The sequence below is a fragment of the Fusarium pseudograminearum genome, chromosome 3 (genome assembly GCF_000303195.2).
Source record: "Fusarium pseudograminearum CS3096 chromosome 3, whole genome shotgun sequence".
Lineage (NCBI taxonomy): Eukaryota > Fungi > Ascomycota > Sordariomycetes > Hypocreales > Nectriaceae > Fusarium > Fusarium pseudograminearum.
Window position 1 is genome coordinate 3,694,782 of NC_031953.1, and position 22,294 is coordinate 3,717,075.

General features: G+C 48.6%; 10 protein-coding genes across 10 annotated transcripts, besides 1 other annotated feature; 5 read left to right on the forward strand and 5 right to left on the reverse strand.

Annotated features, from left to right (window-relative positions):
- Window positions 1–442: 442 nt before the first annotated feature.
- On the forward strand, window positions 443–922 carry FPSE_12254 (uncharacterized protein; the record flags this gene model as incomplete). The annotated part of the gene is made up of 2 exons (XM_009265371.1): window positions 443–556; window positions 599–922. The coding sequence occupies 2 exons, from the start codon at window positions 443–445 to the stop codon at window positions 920–922; spliced, it is 438 nt and encodes a 145-aa protein (XP_009263646.1).
- Window positions 923–1,697: 775 nt separating this feature from the next.
- FPSE_12253 (uncharacterized protein) lies at window positions 1,698–3,239 on the forward strand (the record flags this gene model as incomplete). The annotated part of the gene is made up of 2 exons (XM_009265370.1): window positions 1,698–2,439; window positions 2,494–3,239. The coding sequence occupies 2 exons, from the start codon at window positions 1,698–1,700 to the stop codon at window positions 3,237–3,239; spliced, it is 1,488 nt and encodes a 495-aa protein (XP_009263645.1).
- A 443-nt stretch (window positions 3,240–3,682) lies between these two features.
- On the reverse strand, window positions 3,683–5,287 carry FPSE_12252 (uncharacterized protein; the record flags this gene model as incomplete). Its single annotated transcript, XM_009265369.1, has 1 exon — window positions 3,683–5,287. The coding sequence occupies one exon, from the start codon at window positions 5,285–5,287 to the stop codon at window positions 3,683–3,685; it is 1,605 nt and encodes a 534-aa protein (XP_009263644.1).
- Window positions 3,835–3,859: a microsatellite.
- Window positions 5,288–5,808: 521 nt separating the features above from the next.
- FPSE_12251 (uncharacterized protein) lies at window positions 5,809–6,174 on the forward strand (the record flags this gene model as incomplete). Its single annotated transcript, XM_009265368.1, has 1 exon — window positions 5,809–6,174. One exon carries the CDS (start codon window positions 5,809–5,811, stop codon window positions 6,172–6,174), a length of 366 nt encoding a protein of 121 aa, XP_009263643.1.
- A 208-nt stretch (window positions 6,175–6,382) lies between these two features.
- On the reverse strand, window positions 6,383–7,092 carry FPSE_12250 (uncharacterized protein; the record flags this gene model as incomplete). Its single annotated transcript, XM_009265367.1, has 2 exons — window positions 6,383–6,824; window positions 6,872–7,092. 2 exons carry the CDS (start codon window positions 7,090–7,092, stop codon window positions 6,383–6,385), a joined length of 663 nt encoding a protein of 220 aa, XP_009263642.1.
- Window positions 7,093–7,576: 484 nt separating this feature from the next.
- Window positions 7,577–9,521, reverse strand: FPSE_12249 (uncharacterized protein; the record flags this gene model as incomplete). The annotated part of the gene is made up of 3 exons (XM_009265366.1): window positions 7,577–8,766; window positions 8,816–8,978; window positions 9,024–9,521. The coding sequence occupies 3 exons, from the start codon at window positions 9,519–9,521 to the stop codon at window positions 7,577–7,579; spliced, it is 1,851 nt and encodes a 616-aa protein (XP_009263641.1).
- A 1,952-nt stretch (window positions 9,522–11,473) lies between these two features.
- Window positions 11,474–12,577, reverse strand: FPSE_12248 (uncharacterized protein; the record flags this gene model as incomplete). Its single annotated transcript, XM_009265365.1, has 2 exons — window positions 11,474–11,862; window positions 11,914–12,577. 2 exons carry the CDS (start codon window positions 12,575–12,577, stop codon window positions 11,474–11,476), a joined length of 1,053 nt encoding a protein of 350 aa, XP_009263640.1.
- Window positions 12,578–13,760: 1,183 nt separating this feature from the next.
- Window positions 13,761–17,536, reverse strand: FPSE_12247 (uncharacterized protein; the record flags this gene model as incomplete). Its single annotated transcript, XM_009265364.1, has 3 exons — window positions 13,761–13,866; window positions 13,919–17,448; window positions 17,495–17,536. The coding sequence occupies 3 exons, from the start codon at window positions 17,534–17,536 to the stop codon at window positions 13,761–13,763; spliced, it is 3,678 nt and encodes a 1,225-aa protein (XP_009263639.1).
- A 1,622-nt stretch (window positions 17,537–19,158) lies between these two features.
- FPSE_12246 (uncharacterized protein) lies at window positions 19,159–19,682 on the forward strand (the record flags this gene model as incomplete). Its single annotated transcript, XM_009265363.1, has 4 exons — window positions 19,159–19,167; window positions 19,224–19,237; window positions 19,314–19,339; window positions 19,399–19,682. The coding sequence occupies 4 exons, from the start codon at window positions 19,159–19,161 to the stop codon at window positions 19,680–19,682; spliced, it is 333 nt and encodes a 110-aa protein (XP_009263638.1).
- A 613-nt stretch (window positions 19,683–20,295) lies between these two features.
- FPSE_12245 (uncharacterized protein) lies at window positions 20,296–21,807 on the forward strand (the record flags this gene model as incomplete). The annotated part of the gene is made up of 3 exons (XM_009265362.1): window positions 20,296–20,445; window positions 20,529–21,267; window positions 21,320–21,807. 3 exons carry the CDS (start codon window positions 20,296–20,298, stop codon window positions 21,805–21,807), a joined length of 1,377 nt encoding a protein of 458 aa, XP_009263637.1.
- Window positions 21,808–22,294: the final 487 nt, after the last annotated feature.

Below are 22,294 nucleotides of genomic sequence, written 5' to 3' on the forward strand. Positions count from 1 at the left end.
AAATTGCCGTACGTGCAATATACCCATGGATTTATCGCTGATCATGCTGTTCAAAACTATTCACCATGGGTTCTTGTTGTCACGGTGACTGGCTGCCAGACTATACTGCGCATTTACGCACAAACAAGGACATGATTTTGACACACAATTCACTGTTCCCGTCACTGACTACTGGTTCACAGTTGCGTCGCTGTTCTTTTTTTTGATCGCGATTCAAGCAGCAGATCCTTGAAGCTATTCAGCGATCAACGAGCGAGTGTGTTGACATATCGATCCAGGGGCCTAGGTAACTTACTGCTAGCTGCGTAGTTTATAAATAATTGACAGGTTGGTATTATCTGTAACAGTCCCAGAAACATCGACAGGATCAGCTATTAACTACAATACCGCTAACAAAAGACCCTGACACTCACACGTGCATCCATCTGACCAGTCATCCAAAATGAAGTTCATCTGGGTATTTACCGCTCTTCTCGCTTTCGCTACTGCCAACACAATCAATCCGAGCTACCCAGCCAAAGACTTCACGGTCGATTACAACTGGGAGTGCGGCAAGGTACATCATCCCGAACACTCTGGTTAATGCTAACCCTGCTAGGTGCTAAACTCTACACTTGACCTCGACGACTGTGAATACTTGTTGAACTGGCTCGGAACCGCTTCCAAGACTGGTTGGTGGACGATAGGAACAGCTGATGTGATGAATTGGCACAGTGGTTCTTGCCAAGTAACCATCAAATCCGGACCTCTCTCCCACTTTGTCCTCAACATGAACGGCGCGGAGTTTGGTAATGTCACTCAGTGGGCGTACAAAGATAGGTGTACTCTTACGGGGCAACGCAGCATGATCGCAGCGAAGAATTCTAGTTGGACGGCCTACATTGTTGAGAGTGGTTGGAATCATATGACCGGTGTTTTCTAGTCGGGAACATGAATGCATAATACATATACGTGCTTGATGAAGCTGTTGACAATATCAGTTATGTCCGTATGTAGAGCTCATTATGTTAGAAGACTTAGTTAGCTACGGGAAGGATAAAAGACAAAATCAGTCAGACTTTATCTATGTGATATTAAATACTCTTAGATTGTCTACCTATGTGTGCATTATACAGCTTATAGCAGTCGTCCTAGTAACACCCAGGTATGTAGCTCAATCGATAGGGGCTGCAGTCAACCACGATCCTTTTCGCATGGGAATTATACTTCCTACCTGAATAATGGGTCTTTTCCAATGTAGTTAAAGAGTCAGGCTCTTCTTGCAAGAGTCGAGTCTTTCTTGTGTATACAGTAGATATAAAGAAGTCACACAATGGCAAAAAAGCAAACATGCGACAACTATAGATTTTGTTCACTTCATGAATGTTGTACTCATTCGATCTTTTCAGAGATACGAGCTAACAGTATTGCTCATTTCATATCTGAAATCGGCTAGAGACGAGAATTATTGCATAGATACCTAGGTAACTATGATGCTTTACTCAAGACTCCTGCTGGAATCCGGTGAGGCACTGGCACGCAGCTGTCAAGCAGTTGCAACCTGTGACGTGCACCATGATGCACGGTAAAATGAATAAACAAACGCACTCGCTGTAAAAATTTCACTGCTATAACTTTCTCCATTCTTCCTCTCTCTGCAACCTTTCTTTCAACGCTTTTCATCCCCATCAGCCATTCTTGGCGACATTTTGCCCACGATGGTAATCCATTCGGAGCAGTGTCCCCCTCAGGGGCCTAGTATTCCTGAATGCGAAGTCATCACGACTCCTCTCACTCTGGATCAAATGCCGAATGAGATGGTTCTCAAAATTCTCAGCACTATGCCCAACATCAACTCACTGCATGCCTTTGCGGCGTCCTGCAAGGCAGTCTATAACGTCTACGAATACAATAAAGTCCAAATCCTAGCCAAGGTCTTCTTGGACAAGATAGACAAAGGCGTCTACGAAGAGGCTGCTATAACTGAGCGCCTGAAGCGAGAGAAGTGGAAGGACGCCAAAGACGGCTGCGACTCGATTCTTCGCGTGTACAACAGCAAGCGAACCATCCGCAGCGAGGATCTCACTTTGGAAAACATCAAAGACATGTGGCGTCTTCACAAGAGTGTTGAGTACTTTGCTGATCGACTACCTACGACCCTTCTCCGAGAACACCCCGTCACTAACGTGAAGGGCCACTTCTCTCTCACTCCAAGGGTTCGGGCTCGTTTTCAAAGAGCTTTGTACCGTTTGTCTTCGCACCTAATCATCATAGAGAAGGTCGACGCTGTTTTCAATGCTGGTCAAGATAGTCGTGATCTTCCTCAGCATGATGTGCGGCACAAACTCCCTACAAGAGATCAAGGCCATGTTCTCTGGGATTTCCACACTTATTACTCTGCATTCGAAGTAGAGCAGCTGTCCTGCCTCTGCTCTCTTTTGACCGCTGAAATCGCACCATGTGAGTGCCTTGTTTTGAGGGCATATAGAAATCCTCCTAACAATTCCTATATAGATTTCAATGACTTCCTCGAGCACGATATCGAACTTGGCTCGCGTCTCAACAACTACATCGATAACCTCGTTCACCCAGGTGGAATGAGCCTGATCTCTCTTGGGCTCTCTTTTTTGCACAGCCTGCTGACAGCCGCCACGCAAGACGACCTCCACGAGGTCGTCCGTCCTGTCGCTGACCAGATCACATGGGTCCGTGGCGAACAGCACGTCGCCTTGCCAAAGTTAGATATGCGAAATTTTGGAGATCTCTTGGAAATCGGTAAACTTTCGGCCAGCTCCGGTCTCACCTTTTGGGAAAGTGTCGATCTTTGGGGAAACGGCAAGCCCCTAGACTGCCTTATACGGACTCCTTTCTTCGACGATCACGATAGCGGCCCCGCGAGCGCATGGTCCGCCATGAGTTCGTTCAGCATACACATGAGAAGCCACGGAGAAGCCGATGGGCACTTCAACTCTCCAACGGATCCGTGGGCCTACGTCTTCTGGGACCTCAAAATGCTAGAGAATTCCGGTTTCGGAAACCTCAATGGGGATGGAGGGATTGAGAACAATGTAGTCATTCCCCAAGGCCACCCAATTTTCAACACATGGCAACCATTGCAGAAGTACACAACGCCATACGCCAGGAAGAATATAATTCTCTCTGCTCGCGAGAAGTGCAAGATGCTCGAGAGAGGCCAGGCTGGCTACTTTGACTTTGAAACCTTTTGTGAGAACAACAACGACAAGTGTCTTGTCTACTAAGTGAGTTGATCCCCTCCTCCTGAAGTTCTCATGTGGATGACTGACTCTTTACCCAGGGTATGGTCTATGTACATTTTTCAGTCGCAACGAGTTTTGTGAAGGCGGGAGGTCGCCTGCCCTGAGGCCCTGAGGCCTACTACAGGAGCTAAGACAGGACGACACTCAGTTGTTGATGGCGGTTTAGATGTATTTACAAGGGAGGCCAGAGCATATGGGCCTTCTTCATGTAGAGCTAGTGTCAAATGTTCTGAAATACGAGAACGTACTTGAGGTTTCTGTCAAGCAACAATGAGCCAGATCTGGCCCTAGCCAATTGAGGTAATCAAATTCGAACGTTGTTATCATAAGCCCACTATGTTCTACTTACAAGCTATCCTAGCCCAGAATCTTTTAAAAGCACAGGAAGAAAGTATTCAACTCTAGATTTGTCTGTATACAATTGCTCACCCATGATAATGGCCGATTTGATGCTCAATACCCATCTCTTGCAAAGCCGCCATCAGTGTTGAATACCCCTCGAAATACTGATCCAGTTGCGGATCATAGTAGACATTGTCGTAGACGTGTCGAACAGGCTCATCCCCATCAATACTACCGTCGTCGTCGTCGTCATCATCGTCAAACCCATTATTCGAGTCATCCTCCCACTCGTCCTCTCCAACAACTTTCCAGACTGTTTTCTTTTCCTCGGAGAGATACTCGCGTTGGAACCTGTAGTGATCCAGATCAATCCTGGTCAGGTTCGGCACCAGCGATGAATTCTCGCCCCACCACGAATTGAGTCCTGTCAAGAGGCTTTCACTTTGCAGTGTCCTTGACCTAGACTGCGGGTCATACTCGCGAACCTTGAGGTAGGTGAGTTTGTCGTGTGTGACGCCGGTGTCGAGTACATTGAATGGCAGCTTATGGCCTTCCAATCTCAAGACCTTGGGGCAGCCGACTGCATGCAAGAAGGCTCTCAGGGTGAGCGAGCCGTTCTCGTAGCGTTCCTGGTGATGAACGAATCTGACGCTGAGAAGCTCAAGGTTGGGAAATGCCTCGAACTTTTCTTTGTCCTTATCGAGATCGTCAGCATCCAAAAGTGTGGTTGATGACAGTTCGAATCCAGGTGGGAACGAGCTCATGCTGCCTGGTTTCTCAGATCCCGGTACACAGAGGATATGGAGGTCCTTGATAGGCCGGTCCTTCTTGAAATCACCCTTGGCTAGCATCTCGATGAACTCGACGTCCATATCGACATCGTTGAGATACAGAGTGTGCAGGTTATCCCACAGGTTGATGTGAGGGGTGAAGAACTGTGCTTGCTTGGCTTCGACGAATGCCGACTTTTCCGTGTTTAGGTACTGAAGCTTGGGCATCAGGGAAAGACCACCTTTGACTGCATCACTCATGATACGGTCTAAGATAAAGGCCTTTGGGTTGGTGTTCATATCGCGCCACGTGAATGTAGTGACTCTTGGTGTGAGGAAGAGGATAGCAGCAAACATGATCTCTAATATACCGTCGTGCTTGAAATCTGTAGAAAACATGAAGCGCTGCTTTGTTCTCTCAAGCATGCAAGCCGACCAAGCGAGTTCGTGGAGACCAGCTCCATCAAGAAGACGCATCAAGGCAGGTTTGTCAGAAGGACACCGCTTAAACCAGAGTTTCTTACAAATGGGCAACTCCCTCTTTCTTACGCCGGGACCTGACAAGGGAGTGAAGGAAGCAATATATTGAACATGATCCCGAAGCTCAGGTCTTTTGGCGAGAGTGATGAAAATGCTCATAACATCCTGGGGCGTGGTGAAAGTCAGGTGTCGGTAGAGAAGAGGCTCCAAGACACTTTTGGTACCTTTGGAAAGGTAGGTCAGACGGTGAAGAGTGGTGCGATCTGGAACATATTCAGGATTGCAATCGTTCTTTGCATAGAGCCTGGTTTGCTCGAAAGGGTCGCCAACTATAGCCAGACCGATGGCATAAATAATGTCGAGTGATAGCTTTGGCCCTTTTGAAGGGTCTGGTGTGGGGACTGCTGAAGGTTGCGGTGCAGGATCTGCCGAAGCCATGACGAACAGTGGGAGGTAGATATGAAGGTGTGAGGACCTGCAGTAAGTAGTTTGCAGGTTGCTGAGTATAAACCTGGGATTAAGGAGAGAAACCCAAAGAAGTGAATCAATAATAGAGTTGATACCAGAAAAAGCAATTATCACCCCCACCGTGGAACGGGCATTTTAGTGCCCGATCGATATTCTACAGCATGGACCAGACCCAAAGTCATCGGTCACATCACTTCCATAATGAAGATCAGCTACACAGTTGTTATCGATGAAAGGGCCCTGTAAATAATTGACTTTAGGCGAATACCAGGTTAGTAGCCAGGCTCCCGCTCCTAACATATCAACTGCCGGTGTCCCTGGCTTAACTGTAGTAGGTTCAGCTGCCCTCCATTAATTCCCTGTACAGTGAGTGAGTCGGCCCCACACCCCGCCTCCCGTCCCGCTGTGGAAACGAGTCCCTTCCAACATCAACAAACAAATTGAATGAACCCAAAGCCAAGACAGCCTCATTTCCCATCATCCGATCCAAGATGGTATATCCCCCGGACCCTTCCCTACTGAGCATACTACTAACTATTACCCTTCAGAATAAAGACTCCTCCTTCACCTTTGTTCATATGCACCGCTCACGCGACGCAGACCTCTTCGAGGACTTTTGCAAAGACAGACTCCCCGATGACGAGATATACGTCCCTCCTATGCATCAGCCCATCAACCCAGAAGACGAAGACGATGTTGTTCCCGATCAGCACGCTGCCTTTGGTATCCAGCGAGCTACGCAAAAGTCCAAGGAGCCAGCCTGGAAGGATCTGGGTCTCTCGGAGCTGATGAACAAGGGACCCAGTATTGGAACAGGTGGGAAACCAAAGGGTGCTGGAAGTACTCTTCCTCGATAGAAATATTTACGGTCTACGGCCATCATTTTCGAGCAAGGCGTTGGGGGGTAACATATTATCATGCAAGGACAAGACAACTTGAACCGGGATAGTTCAGTATTAAATTCAATGGCAAGATATCACATCGCCACACAAAGGCGAATATCGTCCCTCTATCAATCAATCCCATACCAATCGTGAAAAACTCCGATAACTCCATTCTCATCGCTTAATTCTTGCCCAAGAAGCCTTCCCTCTCCAAAACCTCTGGTCTGAACTTGACGAGGAAAACTGTCTTTCCAGGCCACATGTCGCCCTCTCCAACTGTATGCGCCGTGACTCTAGCGGGGAAATCAGCTCCGTCACAGACACCCTCGACAACGCCCGCCACAAACGCTGCGCAGTTCAACTGGCTCATTTCCTTGGGCACACTGATGTATTGGTTCACGAGGGGCTCGTTATCGATAATGTGATATTCGTCGGGGGTTTCAGGGTTGGCAGACTTCTCGAGACGGTCCGCTTGTCGGCCAAAGAGGTGTTGCCAGATGTTCTGCTTGATAAAGTGTAGCAGTTGGATAATGCCCAGGGGTCGGGTTTGCGTGCGCACTGGTTCGCGGAAGAGGAGTAGGTCGAGAAGTTTGAGGCCGATAGAATGGCCTTGTAGGTTAAGACTGTGAATTATTAGCTTCGTATTCAGGGACAGAGGGGTTCAACGTACCGTTGTTCCAGTTCCTGGATGCCCTTGACCCGTTTCTGCGCATACGTCACCATCTCGCCAAACAGATACGCAAAACTGGCCTGGCTCAGCTCAGCCGTCTTGGTTCTGTTTAATGGCCGGTGGTAGATAGTCTTTCCATTGCTGGGATATCGCAGGCCATCCTTGCCGCTGGGTGAAGGGGCGGGCGCTGGGCCAGCGTTGGGAGGTTGGAGGTTGCTCATGATGGGCTTCGTCGCTGTCGCTAGTTCATGCTGCAGCTATTGAAGCTACTTTAAATATCGCTGTAAATGTTGGACGTGGTGTAGTCTTGACCTAGTCTTGTCGCGAGGTTGATTGTCGCACGTGTAAACGTGGGCTTGCTTGGCCGGTGAGATGAGTACAGTAGCACGTATGTGTGGAGACTGGAGCTCTTTGACCGAGCCACACCGAAGCTCACCTTGACATTACATGTATCTGCACATTCCAGTCGATATTATTTACCATCATCATAAACATTAACAATTACAGCAACTACTACCAACTACAGATAAAGGGACTTAGCCAGCTCAGGTTCTGAAAATCACGTACATCCTCGAAATCACAATAATTCAACAACATGAGCTCAATTAGTCTCAACACTACTGATTCTCTCAATCTAGACAAAGTGCAACCCCTCAGTCCCCATTGAGACTCCAGATACCAACTTTCTTCATCTTCCCTCGCGCTTTACTGAACAGTTGCGACCTTGGACTTGAGCTCTTTCTGCTTCACAGTAGCCTCAATCCAGCCCTTGGCATCCTCCAACGCCTTCTTGGGGCTCTTCTTTCGCTTCAGTAAGAATCCTTGAATCTCGGCGGGCGAGAGCAGGTCCTCAGGAATGAGGTTGCCGAATTCTTTCGATGTTTCTTCGAGTTCATCATCAACATCTGTGGCTGGTCCCTTAATATCCACAGCGCCGTGGATGTTTCCGTTCTGAGCTTTCGGTGCCGCTGCCCCAGTCTTGGACATGGGCATGGGCTTGTTTCGTGATACTTCATACATGCGGTAAAAGAGTTCCGCTGCCTGTTCGCCCGTCGCATTCTTGAAACCAACCTGTACATCGACACGTCCTGGTCGAATAAGAGCCTCGTCAAGCGACTCCGGCTTGTTGGTTGTCATGATGAGAATGCGACCCTCATGCGACGCGACGCCATCAATAGCATTCAAGAGTCCAGAGAGTGAAATACTTTCGACAGCCAAGATGTTATTAGTGCTCTTGTTTTCGGAATTTCCTCTGGATCTTCTGCTTCGTCGCTTTCTTCGACGCTTCTTTCTTTCCTCCTCGGAACTGCTCACATCGCTGTCCGAATCGGTCTCCTTTTTAGGCTTAATTTTTTTCTTCTTGGGCTGGGCGTCCTTGTCACCGGTTTCTTCGGCAGTTTCTTCTTCGCCTTCCTCTTCGTCATGGGGACGACGCAAGCCAGCCGTATCAATATCTTCCAGAAGAACGATGCAACGGCGGGGAAGCCTTGTAAACAGCACAGCCAAGTCCTCCTCACTAATGGTAGGATCCTGGAGACTGATGACGTAGATATCGATGCCGAAAACTCCAGCCAATGCAAAGGAGAAACTGGTCTTGCCGGTACCGGGGGGGCCATGGAAGAGATAACCGCGACGAAGGGGAATACCACGGAAAGCATACCACTTGGGTGTGGCTGGATGAAGATACTCATTGATGTCTCTGAGTACCTCGTGTTTTTCCTGGTTCTCCAGAATGACAGTGCTCATGGGTCTGATGGGTCGTCTGGCAACCTGCTGCCACATACTCCAAGATTCTCGCCTGTTTTCCTTGATCCTAGGGCGGAAAATGGCCGTCTTGTATCGAGTGTCGAGAAAAAAAGCGGTTTTTGCGTCCTTCAGGAGGCTCTTGATGGGGTCTAGGAACAGTTAGATGGGTCACATTCGCAGACTGGCTGTCAAACTCACCAGTCGATCTTCCAAAGCAGGAAATCTTAAGCTCTTCGACGTCCTTGGCCATTCCTCCCCATCCACCGGTGTTCTGCAAAGTTTCCTTTCTGCGGTACACTCTGAAGAATGTTCGGTTGTGCCAGAATCCGGTGGTGCCCATAGCTGGGACGTATCGTGGGTTCTATACTTGTCAGTATCTTTGAAGTTGAATTCTTGACAGACTTACGCATCTGGCGGCATCGCTAGCAAAGTTCAGATACTTGGGTGAGTCCTGGTTGTCTTCGACCATTGTCGTTGCCAAGGCATCAGCCGAATCCTCTTCTTCATCCCAAGCGCTTTTGTAGACAGTCTGAGCAGTTAGATGCCGGTTGGTGGCGATGTCTTGTTGTTCGGAAAGAAACTGCATGAGTGTGTGGTATATCTGATCATCTTCGGTAACGCAGACTGTGCATCGCAGGTAGCCAGTGATGAAGTTATCTATGATGGCCCATACCTGGTCAAACAGTTTCGATAGACCCCAAAGACAGCCGAGACATGTCAGGAGTATGGAGGGATCCAGACCTAGCTGCGCACCAACCAATCGGTAGATGAAGAGAAAGAGTTGGAGAAGTGGCGATGCTTGGCCCGCAGTCGTAAGAACGCTGTCCAAAATGCCAGGGAAAGTGGTCGATGAGTTGGCTGGCTGCGATGTATCGTTCATGACCTTGAGCCAAGGCGAAGCCATCTTGCCCACGCTTGAAAGATCCATCAGGAGTAAATGATTTGGTCTCTTGCGCCTTTGATGGTGTAGAGTGATGTGTAGATGGTAACGATAGTTATTGGACAACTCCAAAACACAGTCTTCTGCGATAACTTGGATGCAAGATGAACGCAAGACTGTGTTGGCAAGGTCACACGAAGCCTTCGGGGCTCCTTCTTATAGGTGCCCCAGATGTGTTGCTTGTTTGAGCCCTATCTTTTATTCCCCAGTCGCAGTGCAGCGGCAAAGTTAATATTGGGCTTTGAAATTGTGTAAAACAACCAAATTGGGATGTTTCCAGGCAGAGAAGGGACGAATGGGTCTAGAGTTGAGGCTACTTCCTAAGAATGCCTTGCTTAGCACTTTATGGGTCATGGCAAGCATTTCTATTAGGAAACCTGCATTTATAAACAGTCAGATAGCTTCCTCATACTAAGGGGGTGCGATCTTGGAAATGGTTAGTTAAAGTTGGTGGTGTTGCCACACGCGCGTGTCTTGCCCAAACACAAGCAGAGGACACACACACATACACACGCATACGTGCAATGGACACGCACTTTGTAGCTGCCTAAGTACACTAGCATGACTGTTTTTTTGTTTTGTTTTGTTTTCGTGAGTATGCATATGCATCATTGATTCTCTCGGAATGGGTTGTTAGTGTTTGTGTAACAATTATCTTAGTATCGGCTTGGTATATGCACAGCATTAGCCCAGTGTGAGTCAATCAAGAAAAGACTATAAGCAAATGGGATGTAAGTTGCAAGAGTGTGGGGGGTTATTAGCTCTCTTGTTCTGATGTGGTTTTCTCTGCATGATCATTACGTGTGTTGCTCATTTCCTATCTCTGCTCAAGTGTGCTGTGTCAACCAGTTTCTGAGTGGTCAAACAAAGAAGCAGATGGTCCAACAGGCACAAGGCAGCAACACAGCCAACAGCATATTATCTTGGTCAAATGAGGCTGACTTCTTTGATTCATCTTGTTTCTTGTCAGTTCTTGTTTACTCAAAAAAGGTAAACAAATCGTCAAGTGCAATCATTCTCACGTCGGATACGATAACTGACATCCATTCAGCCTTGCCGTCTGTTATGCATCTTTTACATACATACTGCAGGTCCAGATCACGAAAGAGGGGTTGGTTGAAAGAGCATACCTTGTAAACTTGGTCAACTGACGTGAATGCATATTTAATTTCGTGTATGCATGTCATACCCGACTTGGCTTGCCGTTGATAGTTACTCTATTATCGTATACCGTGAACCAAGTACACATCTAGATGCAGTTTTATTTGACTCTGGACCATGCGTATCATGGTACTTTGTATCATAGTAACAAGACAAAATTCAGTGACAAATGTTTTCAAGTGGTAAGGGTACATGTCAGACAATGTCGGAGAATTCTCTATGAATTGATTGGTGGTGATCATATTGAGAGGAATCACAAATAGGTTAGGTTGACAAGAAAGAAAGCTATCGCGTGAGAAACTTACAAGTTCTACACCATAAGACAGGTGGGTAGATAGATACCCTGCCGAAAGGGCAAGATGTGATAAGCGGATGGAAGATTTTACAGGTGGATTTTTGAGCCTCAGATACCAAGTATTTTCTGACATCGATACTGTACATAGACAGCTCGCAATGCTTTCCTACTGTGTAATTTAGAACTTTATATCAAGCACTACCTACTCAGCTCATGCAAGTGACTAAAGTGGGCAATAAGAATAAGCATGACAGGCAACGACGTTGCATTTAGAATTGAGGCTCAACTCTCAGCCTACCATGCGCACTGCACATTGACACTATTGCAGTTTCTACCATTCCACCAAAAGGCGTAACTTTCTTTATGTCCCTCGTTATACCCGACACTATGCGCAGCTCTGCCATGTCCTCTGTTACGCTCGTCGACAAGACACAAACTGCCTAAACATTGCACCGTCCCCTCAAGCCGCAACAGGCTGCTCCTCCAACTTGGTCGCCGCCAACTTCTCCTCAACCTCTTTGACACCATCCTTGGCACCCTCAAATTTGACACCCTTGATGCTCACGTCTGTTCCACCGGCGAGGTAATCCTCACTCTCACCAATCTCCTTACCACCGGCCTCCCACCGACGGAACTTGTCCTCGCGCTTCTGGCGGCACATCTCGTTGAGCGCAGGCCAGTACGTCTCGTGGTCGTACTCAAAGTCCATATCACCGCCCCAGTCGAGGCTCCACAGCTGCTCCGGGGGAACATACTGCTTCATGTCCTCGTTGAACTTGAGCTTCTCACGCGTCACGGGGTCGATGAACGGAGTAATAATCTTAAAGAAGCCCCAGACGATCCAAGGTACTAAGCTTTGTCAATTGAGGCTCTTGAAAATGTGAATCGGGGGTTACATACCGTTGATGATGAGAGCCTTGCCCAGCCTCTCAGGGTAGTGGTTCTGCAGAATATGCAACACCTCTCTGGCCACAGACACGGGTACACTCGTGTTCTTGCGCTCCTTGCTAGGCTTGAAATTGATCATCAGACTGAGCATCTCCACGCCCGGTGGCATAAGATCCGTCACTCGCTCCACCATGTAAAACAGGTGGTGAAGCTGACGGGGAGTCGTGTCGGTGTTTTGCCTAGCCGGGTTCAGGTATTGGCACGGTCTACCCTGACGATCGAAGCCCACAATCATCTGCTTGCCTGTCTCCTGCTCGGGAGAAATGTACTCGGGTGTGAAGCCCTCCAGGCCGTACTCGCGACGCCATGCGAGGGTCGCCTTGAGCCGCTTGGCCGAGTCATCGACAGTCCACTTTGTGGCACGGAGATAACGAAGGAGACACTCCCGAGTAAGCCATGAGCGCTCGTGATCCGTGATGGGGCCTGACTTGTCCTCCTTGTCGGCCTGCTTCTCGCATTCAATCTCGGTGAAGCCCTTGACCTGCTCTAGCAGAGCCTCATACTTTGTCTTTTGCTCCTCGGTCAGCTCTGGCCTTGGTGTAGGCTGACTGTTGGGTCCTGGAGTAGGGATTGGTGTCTTTCGAGGACCAGAAGTGGTCTCTGCTGAGCTTGCCATTTTCGAGTGTCTTGGTCAAGTCTCTGGTAGAATATGAGTGTTGAGGCTGATATTGTTGAGTCTCACCGCTCACTCAGACGCAGGAATTAGTCAAGTATGACGAGCTGCTTCTACTGAACAAATTCGTCAAAGGACTCTGAATCAGACCCAAATCTCCTGTCAATTCCCTTTCTTGAGAGAGAAGAAATGAACAGAAAGAAGAAAGAGAAAGCTCCAAGATCAACTCTTCTTGTCGATTCAGGAGAAGATAAATAGTCGACTTTTACCATCGACAATCTAATTGACTTGGCGACCAGCCGTACCTTGTCGTATCCAATCAAAGTCGACCCTTGCAAGTAGTCAAGGCCCGGATCGGCATCCGTCACCTGCAAATACAGGGGGCATTTCGCTGATTTTCCAAGAGACCTTCGGATTCTACGGGAATCTTATCTCCCATCTTGCAGGATTAGGGGGTATTTTGGTCTAAGAAGTGCAAGCTGACATGCATTCGACCTACCACTTTGAAGCTCGTAATCGTATTCTTCATATGAGACATCTAACCTGGACACTGGGTGATTCAGATAAAGCTCGAGGCTGAGGACACAATGCATCAATTGATTTTCAGTATGATTTGGGTACGAGTTACCCTATGCTATGTCTTCAGATCATTCAAACTGGTTAATTTGTCTGAATTACATCAATCCATCTACTGTAGACAAGAATCCCTGATTATCTTGATATGAACTTACCCGGGACAGACGCAAGAGGAAATATAATTCCACTCAATTCAAATACTTTCACACCAAGGCTTCTTGTGAATTGATAATGAAATGCTGCTACGCTAGTCTGATAACCATGTAATGTATGCTCATCGCCTAGCCGAGTCCTGGTGCTGCAAATGCCGCTTTGGCTGACCAAGCGTCTAGCATAAATATTCACGTCTTTGTATGTGTCCGCATCAATGTCTAAAGTACCTATCAACAGGACAAAAAATACCTGCGTAAAACAAGTAGTCTACCGCACCACACGCCCTTTTCCGTGATACCAACTATCACATTCGTTATCTTTCAAGACCCCCCCAATTCACCTCTTTACTCCGATTAATACATCAATCCAACTCAACCATGCGCCTCTCATGCTTCCTCCGTTTTGTATGATTCATGCCAATGCCATCTGGGTATACGATATGATATGGTCAGTCGCTTCAAGTGCGCACAGGGCTGCGGTTTTCACGCCTTGCAGATCTTTCTTTGATGAGCCTCTTGCTCGTTGCTTCGTCAAATCCGCAAATGTCTCTCAGGAAGCAAAGTCTGTGTGATTGGTTAGTTCCGGACCGCGTTCAAGGTTGCATTCTTAACTCACTTATCCTCAGAGGTTTCCTTCTCACGCATATCCTCAAAGCTTTGTTGACTTTCCATCCATGCCGTTGCTCTACCCCTGGGGTTGACCTTCTTGACCCAAAGATTAAATGTTCCTGTCACGGGTCGGTGATCGCTCACTCGGACCTCGTGACGTCTGTAGTCAAACTGTTCTATCCGACCTCGACCTCTATGCAGCAGTCGATCACACCAAGCGGGACTTCGTCTCTTCTCGCTACTGTCGTAATTATCAGTGCCCACGTCGTACTTGTATGTTGGCGCGAATGTGATGGGCATCTCGTCGAAAGCTCGAAGCTTGAAGGCCGGGTTGCGGCGACGGGCCACCAAAAGTTGGTCTCGATCAAGAAGTTTACCCAAGTTGTTCTGCTTGACTGCTGCAACGACAGTATCGCGAGACATAGTGTCGATTCGGTAGTTTAGATCACCGTTGAGGATGCAAAGCTCATGATCCATGATTAAACTTCCATCACCTCCACCAACGAAACTGTCAATACGAGCTGCTGAATCTCGTTCAGTGGCGAACAAGTTGGCTTCAAGAATAGCAGCGACGTCATTATGTCGCGCGTTCGCTTGAGATTGCCCAGCAGCCAAATGGCAATTGACAAGACAGATCGAAGAATCATCAATCTTGAACCGAACAGCTACACAGCCCTTGTTGCCATGCAAGCCACCCATGCCTCGCTTCACCTCCGCGCCCTGGAGTCCCCGAATTCTGTCTCGCAAGTGTGCTTTGACAAACACACACGTGAATAGTCCCACCATGGGTGCTGTGTGAAGGAGGTGGTACAAGTCGTCTGCGGGCATGTAGTCGTCAAGTGTCTTCATCAAAAAGTCACGCCAATCTCGATACTGGTGGCTCATTCGTTCTTGATCTGTTCCTGCTTCTTTCTTTTTCGGTTTGAGGAACCGTTTGGCTGTCAATTTCTTGTCTTCCAAGTCCACGAGTTCCTGGAAACCAAACACAAGAATATCTGGCGAGCCACTTGACTGAACAAGATCTTGGAAAAATGTTGAATCGCCTGAAGAATGTCGTAAACTGGATGGTGTCGATGCTCCAGCATTCCAGGTAAAAAATAATGCTCGGATTTCGTCGAAATCGCAGTACTGAGTGTCTTTCGACTTCATCGAGTCTTCAAGAAAGTCGTCCTCCAGCAGACCGTCCCACGCTTTGATCTTGTTGTCTGCTCCCAACGAGATTACTTGTTGTCGGTCCAAGAAGTAGGAGGACGAGGGATCAGTGGCCATTTTCACAATAGGGTTTTCGTGTCCCTGCCACTCTTTGAGAATGACCCATGGCGCTTCTTCCACATCGTAGACACAAATCTTGCCAGTGTTGTATGCTGCCCAGATGTAATTGCCCGCGCTTGATAACGCGTTGATCTTCCATGTGCTGATGTTCAACATTGTTGTGCAAGAATAATCCTTGGTGTTATAAATCGTTACTTTGCCATCAACATGTCCAAAAAAGACCTTGCCTGGGTGGGATTTGACAAGAGTACCGGAAGTGACCTCGCCCGCATTATCCGCTATCAAAGGCCGAACGAGCACCTGAAACTGTGATCGTCCATCGACTGTCGGTGCAAAAACTCGGATTTCTTTGCCTGTAGCGTGCCAGAGCTCCTCACCAATAACCATGGAATGTGTATGTCCCTTTGGAACCTTGTAACTCTGAGTAGGATGCCCAGAAACATTTGCAACAGCGGTTTCGTCGGGTCCCCAGACAAGTAGTGTTCCCGACTCATCCAACGTCCAGATTTCGTTCCAGTGTCGGTAGATTCGTACGACTTCATATTTACCATGAACATTGGGCTTGCTTTGCGTTATGGCATGCGTGGCAACTTCAACTTCCATTAGGTCTCCCGTGTTGGTACCAATCCATATTCGTTTTCCCTCTTCTCGTGGATCAGCAGCGGGCTTGAAACTCACTGCAGTTGCCTTGACTCCTTCGGTATGTTGCAAGCTCATGATTTGTTCGCCATCAATCAGACTCCATACTCTTGTCATGTAGCCGCTTGCACATATGAATTCGCCGCATACATCAAAGGTTCTCGCATCGTACTTGGTCGAAATATCGAACGTCCCATGTTTGCTGAATGGTGGTCGTCGGTTTGTATTTGAAGCTTCTGGATATGTGGCGACATGATGGATAGCCTCAGTACTTGGTGTAATCCTAGCGGCAACAACAGGAGTGGACTGTATTGCTTTTGGAGGCGGAGCAGCAACAGCTGTTGCTGGAATGGTTGTTGGGGCGATACGAAATTCGGCGGGCGTTCTGTCGGATGCCCTGTCTATTGTCATTGATCTGCCATGCCCCCTTGTGGGAGCAGCAAGTTGTTGCTGTTGTTGAGGTTGCTGTGTAGTTGGGGTCGAGACGACTCGCTTTGGTGGTGTAGAGGCAGGCGGAGGGTCGATAGCCTGGACCGCTGTTGGTGCAGCTGGTCTTTGCGGTCGTGGCGGAGGAGGCATGTTATAATTGTTGTTGTTCAGCGGAGGAGGTCGAGGGGGAGGCTCAAAGTTCACAGGTCTCGCTGGTAGCACTGGTCGAGGCTCGCCAGTTACTTGAGGAGTAATGTGACCTCTAGACATCCCATTGGCCTCCTCCCGATCCTTCCTCATATTTGTGACCGAATGATGCACTGGAGGAGGATCAAAACCGACAACCACTGATCTCGGCCTACTGGGCTGCTCAATATGTGACTGTGGCCTTGGACGTGTCGGTAGTTTCGGCGGTGTCTCCTCGCCAGATCCAAAGCTACTTGGAGGGCTATTAAATGGGGAGTTCTCTTGCGAGATATCGTTCATTCGTGCTACTGTTGGGCCAGAAATTGACCCCATCTTGGGCGCGGGAATCAACGCCTTCTCATTGCGAGGTGCTGGCGGCGGTGGTGGCACTTTAGATTCGCGAGCTCGGCCCAGCTCCCCAGATCGTCTAGGTGGAGGCGGTGACGGTGGTCTTGAGCCTCCAGGTCGAGGAGATACAGGGGCATTAAATGATGGTGAGGTGTTGAGTGATCGACTTGGAATTTTGAAGGACCGGCCTCCAGCAGTCGGTGTGGCAGGTGTTGCGACAGCATCTGGGTTTATGAACGAAGGTTGGTCTCCAACAGCAAGATCTGAAACTCGGTTTTTAGGAGGCGATTGGGGTGGAAGGACTGTCACAGCAGGGGGCATAGGCGGTGCTGGCTGTTGAAGCTGAACAGTTTGTGGTTTTGCAGCCGGGACAGGTCTCGCGGACGTCGGCGGGGGAGGGGCATCTTGGTTGGTAGACAGTGCTGCAGGCTTCGGCTTTGGTCTCGCGGGGACGGCTGGAGTCGAAGGACTGGTTGCTGGTGTTTCTTGTACAGGCTTGAATTCACGTAGTCGATTCGGCTTCGGGGCCGGGGAGATGGATCGTGAAGGCGGACCGGAAGTAGTTGTTGCGGTAGCAGGTGGGACATCGGTAGGTTTGCTGACGTTAGAGTTGGGCGTAGTACCCATATTCTCGAATCGCGCTCGCAAAGATGATACAGGCTTCTAGTGGTTGTTAGCGGTGCTTGAGCATGAGTCGGGACCTGCATACAAGTGAAGAGCCATCAGGCCCTTCGCCGTTGGTAGGCTCCATGATGGTAAAGCAAAGCTTCCTCTTGAAAGTGAGAGTCGAGGGTGATTATACCCGCTACACCCACGCCCAGCAGTCTCTCATGAAGGCATCAACAGGATACGAGTTGAAGGATATACAGGCCTGGCGTCGCAATGAAAGTAATGAAGCTGCAAGTTGATCGGTGTAAATAAATTCGAGATGGTCAATTTAAGGACCCAAAAGTCGGCGCTGGGCAGTGACAAGGAACAGTTGGGGATCGATGAAAGAGCGGGTGGGTGATGTAAATGACAGGGGCCGTACAATGACCAAAACAGTGTCGTCTGGTCGGTATCGTGGTCGAAATGAATGCAAACAAAGCGAGGGATATTTTGGAGAAGTGTCTTGTTTTTTTCTCTAGAGGTCCCCTATTATGTTCGTGGCTTCAGTGTCGATCATACTGCGAGTTGTCTTGCGTGGTCTCTCACAATTTCGAGCTGGCTGAGCCACCCTTATGTCATAATGGAGTGTATCTAATGCACGTCTGGACACTGTAGAGCAATGCGACTTGGGCCTAGCTGTCACGGTGCATTTATTCTCGTGTCCATGATGATGCACGGTGAAGCTACCAGGGTCAGTGATTTCCGCTAAGGCTTCAGGGGTGCGGCAGCGGGGAAAAGCATTGAAGTTGAAGATTTGACCACGCGGTCAACAAGAATGATCATCGTTGAACAAGATAGTCAGCGGATGACCTGGTTTGCTAAAATTCCATTGCGTGACTGTTTTAGAGAGAAATTGATTTCTATACCATTTGTCTGTCCTGTAGCGATAAATGAATGATTTGTACCTAATAAACGCTGTCTGAAATTGTTGTTGGTACCTGAAGATCGACCGCCATGAAACAGCTGTTCAAGTTTCATCAAAAGCGACCTGACTGTAAAGAACAGTTTGACATAGGAAGCCAACACTAGAACAATAAGATCACTAACCTACCAAGAAATTCCAGGGCCAATCGATAAACCTTTTCCTCGTCATGATATTCAATATTACAACATAAAACAGAAAAGCTTAAGCAAACAATTCTTTTGAAACCAGTCATCAAACCCCTGCAAAAGACACGCCTCTGTAAAGCTATGGTTGCTGGTCTAACTAAAACGAAGTTGATGGTTGCCGCAGGCTCCTTGGATATTCCGAGGTGAAACCCGTTCTAGCGGCGGCAGATCAAGCATTTTAGCTTGGGTTGGCAGAAGACATGATTTTTCTATCAGACACATGGACATGTCCTACATCGTGTCCCCCCTCATTGCAAACTGGGTATATTTCCACGTCATCATAGAAACTCTAAGTGATTTACATCGGCCTTGAACTAATCATTTCGAACTTTTGTTAAACTACATGCTTATTCCCTCGACTTATTACTAATAAACCTCCGAGACACAGCCAAAGAAGCTGCAGTCTAGAGGTACGTACCCGCCACCTGCATCGAACTTAAAGAGCTAAGAGGTGGATGCCAAGCGATAAGGTCTGGACCTTAAAGGAACCGACGCATATATCATGTCAGGCCATTCCACTTACACCTTTACCAAACCCTGCCACTTTCAATCTGTCACCCCGATTTTCACTTTCAAAAATTTCCACGCTTCTCTGGATTACCGATTATCGTCAAAATGAACACTGTAAGTTTTCTATGATATGATTCCGATGCTGGTGCGGCTTATACTAATTGTAACAGGTCAAATCCTTCTGGTTCGTACTTTGCGCCTACCATCTTCGCCCCTCCATCCATTAACAACTCGAAACTAACCAAATCCTTCTATTCTAGGTTGGGCTGGGGCTCTCTCTGCGTCGGTATGGAACTGCCTTTTGCTATTTAACTGCCTCTGGAATTCGAGCTGACATTGTTATAGCCGGTGGCGGTGCCTACTACTTCGCTAAGCAGCAAATCAATGCCGACCGTCAAGCCAAGATGGACGCCCACCGCAGGAAGATACAGATGATCAACAACTTGGAGGCCGAAGAGGGTGGCGGTCCTCCCCGCGACGACCACACTTACTCCCCAAGCACTGAGATTGCTCAAGATCCCGCTCCTACACGACATGCGCCAGCGACCGAGGATCAACGAATCAACGAGAAGAGCAAGTACGAGAGCAGTTCGGTGTACCGGAGTCCCAAGGGTGACAGGTTCTCCTAGATTAATGGAGGACGGAAGGAGTAAGCTCTTGGATGGAGCTGTGTACAACAATTACCATGCGGAACGCCTTATCGTCATGAATTAGTCTCGGAGAAAACTGCAAGAGGAAGGGCCCAGACGACCTGTTGGTTGCAATATCAACCATCAACACAAAATTGCTAATACTATGGTTTATTCTGCTCATGAGTTGGATGCAACATGTACGGACAAGACCGGTTAGAGTGGATCCTGGAACCCTGTGCCGACCTCGCTTGCAGCTCTGGTACGGAAAGAATCGCTTTCTGGGCCGCTCTGGCATTGGTCTTTCTTTGTTTGCTGCATTGACAGTACTTATTGACATTGAGAAATTGAACTGCATTCGTTTCAACCCATGCATTCGAGTGACGTATTCGCTGCTCATGACGAGCCTCATGTCCTAGTGTAGATTGTTGAGCACATTAGACAATTGTGGCTGACTGCACAGCCACGTGTCACCAAGGCCGGCAATTAGCCGCAACCGCACTTGGAAGCTCTCCATTACTCAAGCTCCACCATACCTAGCTTCGATAACATAACTTTGTCCATAAACATTTGCTTATCCTTAAACACCCTCGAGGAAGCTCGTCTCGCCAAAATGGCAACTCCAGAGCTGGCCATCGCAAAGGCTACGCTCTCTGCCACACTATTCCGCGCCGATCCGACATCTCTAAGCCGTCCCTCAGTTGAAGCTTTCTTCTCGCTCCTAACAGACGCCCTCGTCCGGTGCTCGCGCCCCAACGTCCAGGTCTGCTCCATCGCTTGAAAAGCTGTTCCCTCTGTACCCAAGCAGAAGTCACTAAATTTTGCGTGCTTTTTTTGGTTAAACAGAAATGCAAGGTTTGGATCATCGAAAATGTTGCCCCGTCTACCGCGCGCACCACTGCGCTTGCCAAGTACTACGGTGCTTTATCAAAGAGTCTGCAAGACGATGGCTCGCGGCCTAGTCTGAAACGACGCAGACTCCATCTGTTATACGTTCTGAATGATGTGTTTTACCATATCATTGCGCGAAACGGCAACATCGAGTTTGCGATACCCTGGGACAACGTATTGCCTAGTCTGATCGCAAGCGCTTCCGCCTTCGACAATTGCCCGAAACACAAGAAGAAGCTCGAGGATCTTATTCGACTGTGGGATGAACAACAGTACATCAACTCTAAGATGGTCACCAAGCTTGAAGAAGCCCTCGCCAGCGGCGTCGCTCCACAAACAGCCCAGGAACCGCAAGTCTCGAATGTTTCCCTGAAGCTTGCCAAAAACGCGCCATTCACTCTCCCTTCCTTCCACGGCGACAACTCCGTACCATGGCACGATCTACCTGCGACAACATGGTTACCACATTTGACTCCGAATTCGACCAAACCAATGTTCCCTGACGAAATTCGACCCATTCGACTCGCCCCTGGACCCGCCGATAAAGTTCTTGTGAATGCCGTACAAGATCTCTTGGGTGAGGTAGAGCGCATGTTTTCCAAGGAGCAGAAGTGGGACGACGATCCCACCAACGATCTGAACGAACTTGGAGAACGAATCATCCTTGACGAGATTACAGGTGATATCATTGGAGGTGAGACGTACTATGGCTGGTCCCGTCGCTTTTGTGAGAAGATGAAGGATAGGAAAAGAAATGGTGGTAAGGGAGCAGCCCGAGGTCGTTCAAGATCACGTAGCTACTCGCGTGGTCGATCACGAAGCTCTTCACGACCTGCGCATAAGCGGCCAAGGGTCTCAAGAGACTCCAGAAGTCGAAGTCGGTCTCACAGCCGCGACCATGGCCGAAGTCGAAACCGACGTCATACTTCTAGCTACAGCCGAAGCCGCAGTCGCAGTCGAAGCCGTGGAAACCAGCACGATCGTTCGAGACAGCGATCGTACAGCAGATCACGGTCCCGTTCACCTTCGAGATACTACAACAAAAACGTTCAAGATCGACCGAATCGTCCTCCCCCGATTCCTCCACAGCAGCCTCAAGCCCATTTCCCTCACATTCCTCCAAGAGGGGATTTCCCTCCACTGCCTCCACCACCAGCCGGCTATCATGGCCCTTGGCCAGTACCACCGCCTCCGCCCATGGCACCAGGTTGGTTCCCTCACAATCCGGCCATGATGGGGCCGATGACAGGATGGAATGTTCCCCCACAGCCGCCTCCGCCACAGCACGGATATCAAGGCAGGGGAAGAGGTAATGGATTCCGTGGTAGAGGAAGGGGTGGCTACGATCGAGGAAGGGGATGGTAGGGCCCTAGGTGCAGTATTACTGTAACAAATAGACCTTTAAGCCACGCAGTGACTAGACGCACCTGTACGCAAAATATATTCAATTATGATTTGACAATAATGACTTTTATTTTAGTCTTGCTCATTCATCGTCTCCATACAACCAAGCAGACCTAACCCTTCTCCTCTCTTCACACACAGCAAAATACACAAGGACACAACGTAAACCATGACCAGTGAAGAAGTTATAGCTTCCCCAAACGTCCGGTTCCTTGCAGCGGGACAGGAAAAAAGTCCAGAAGAAGTAAAAGAAAACAAAGTAAGAATTCGCCGAAAGAGTTACACGAAAAAGCGTAGACGTCCATGCCCTTTTATGT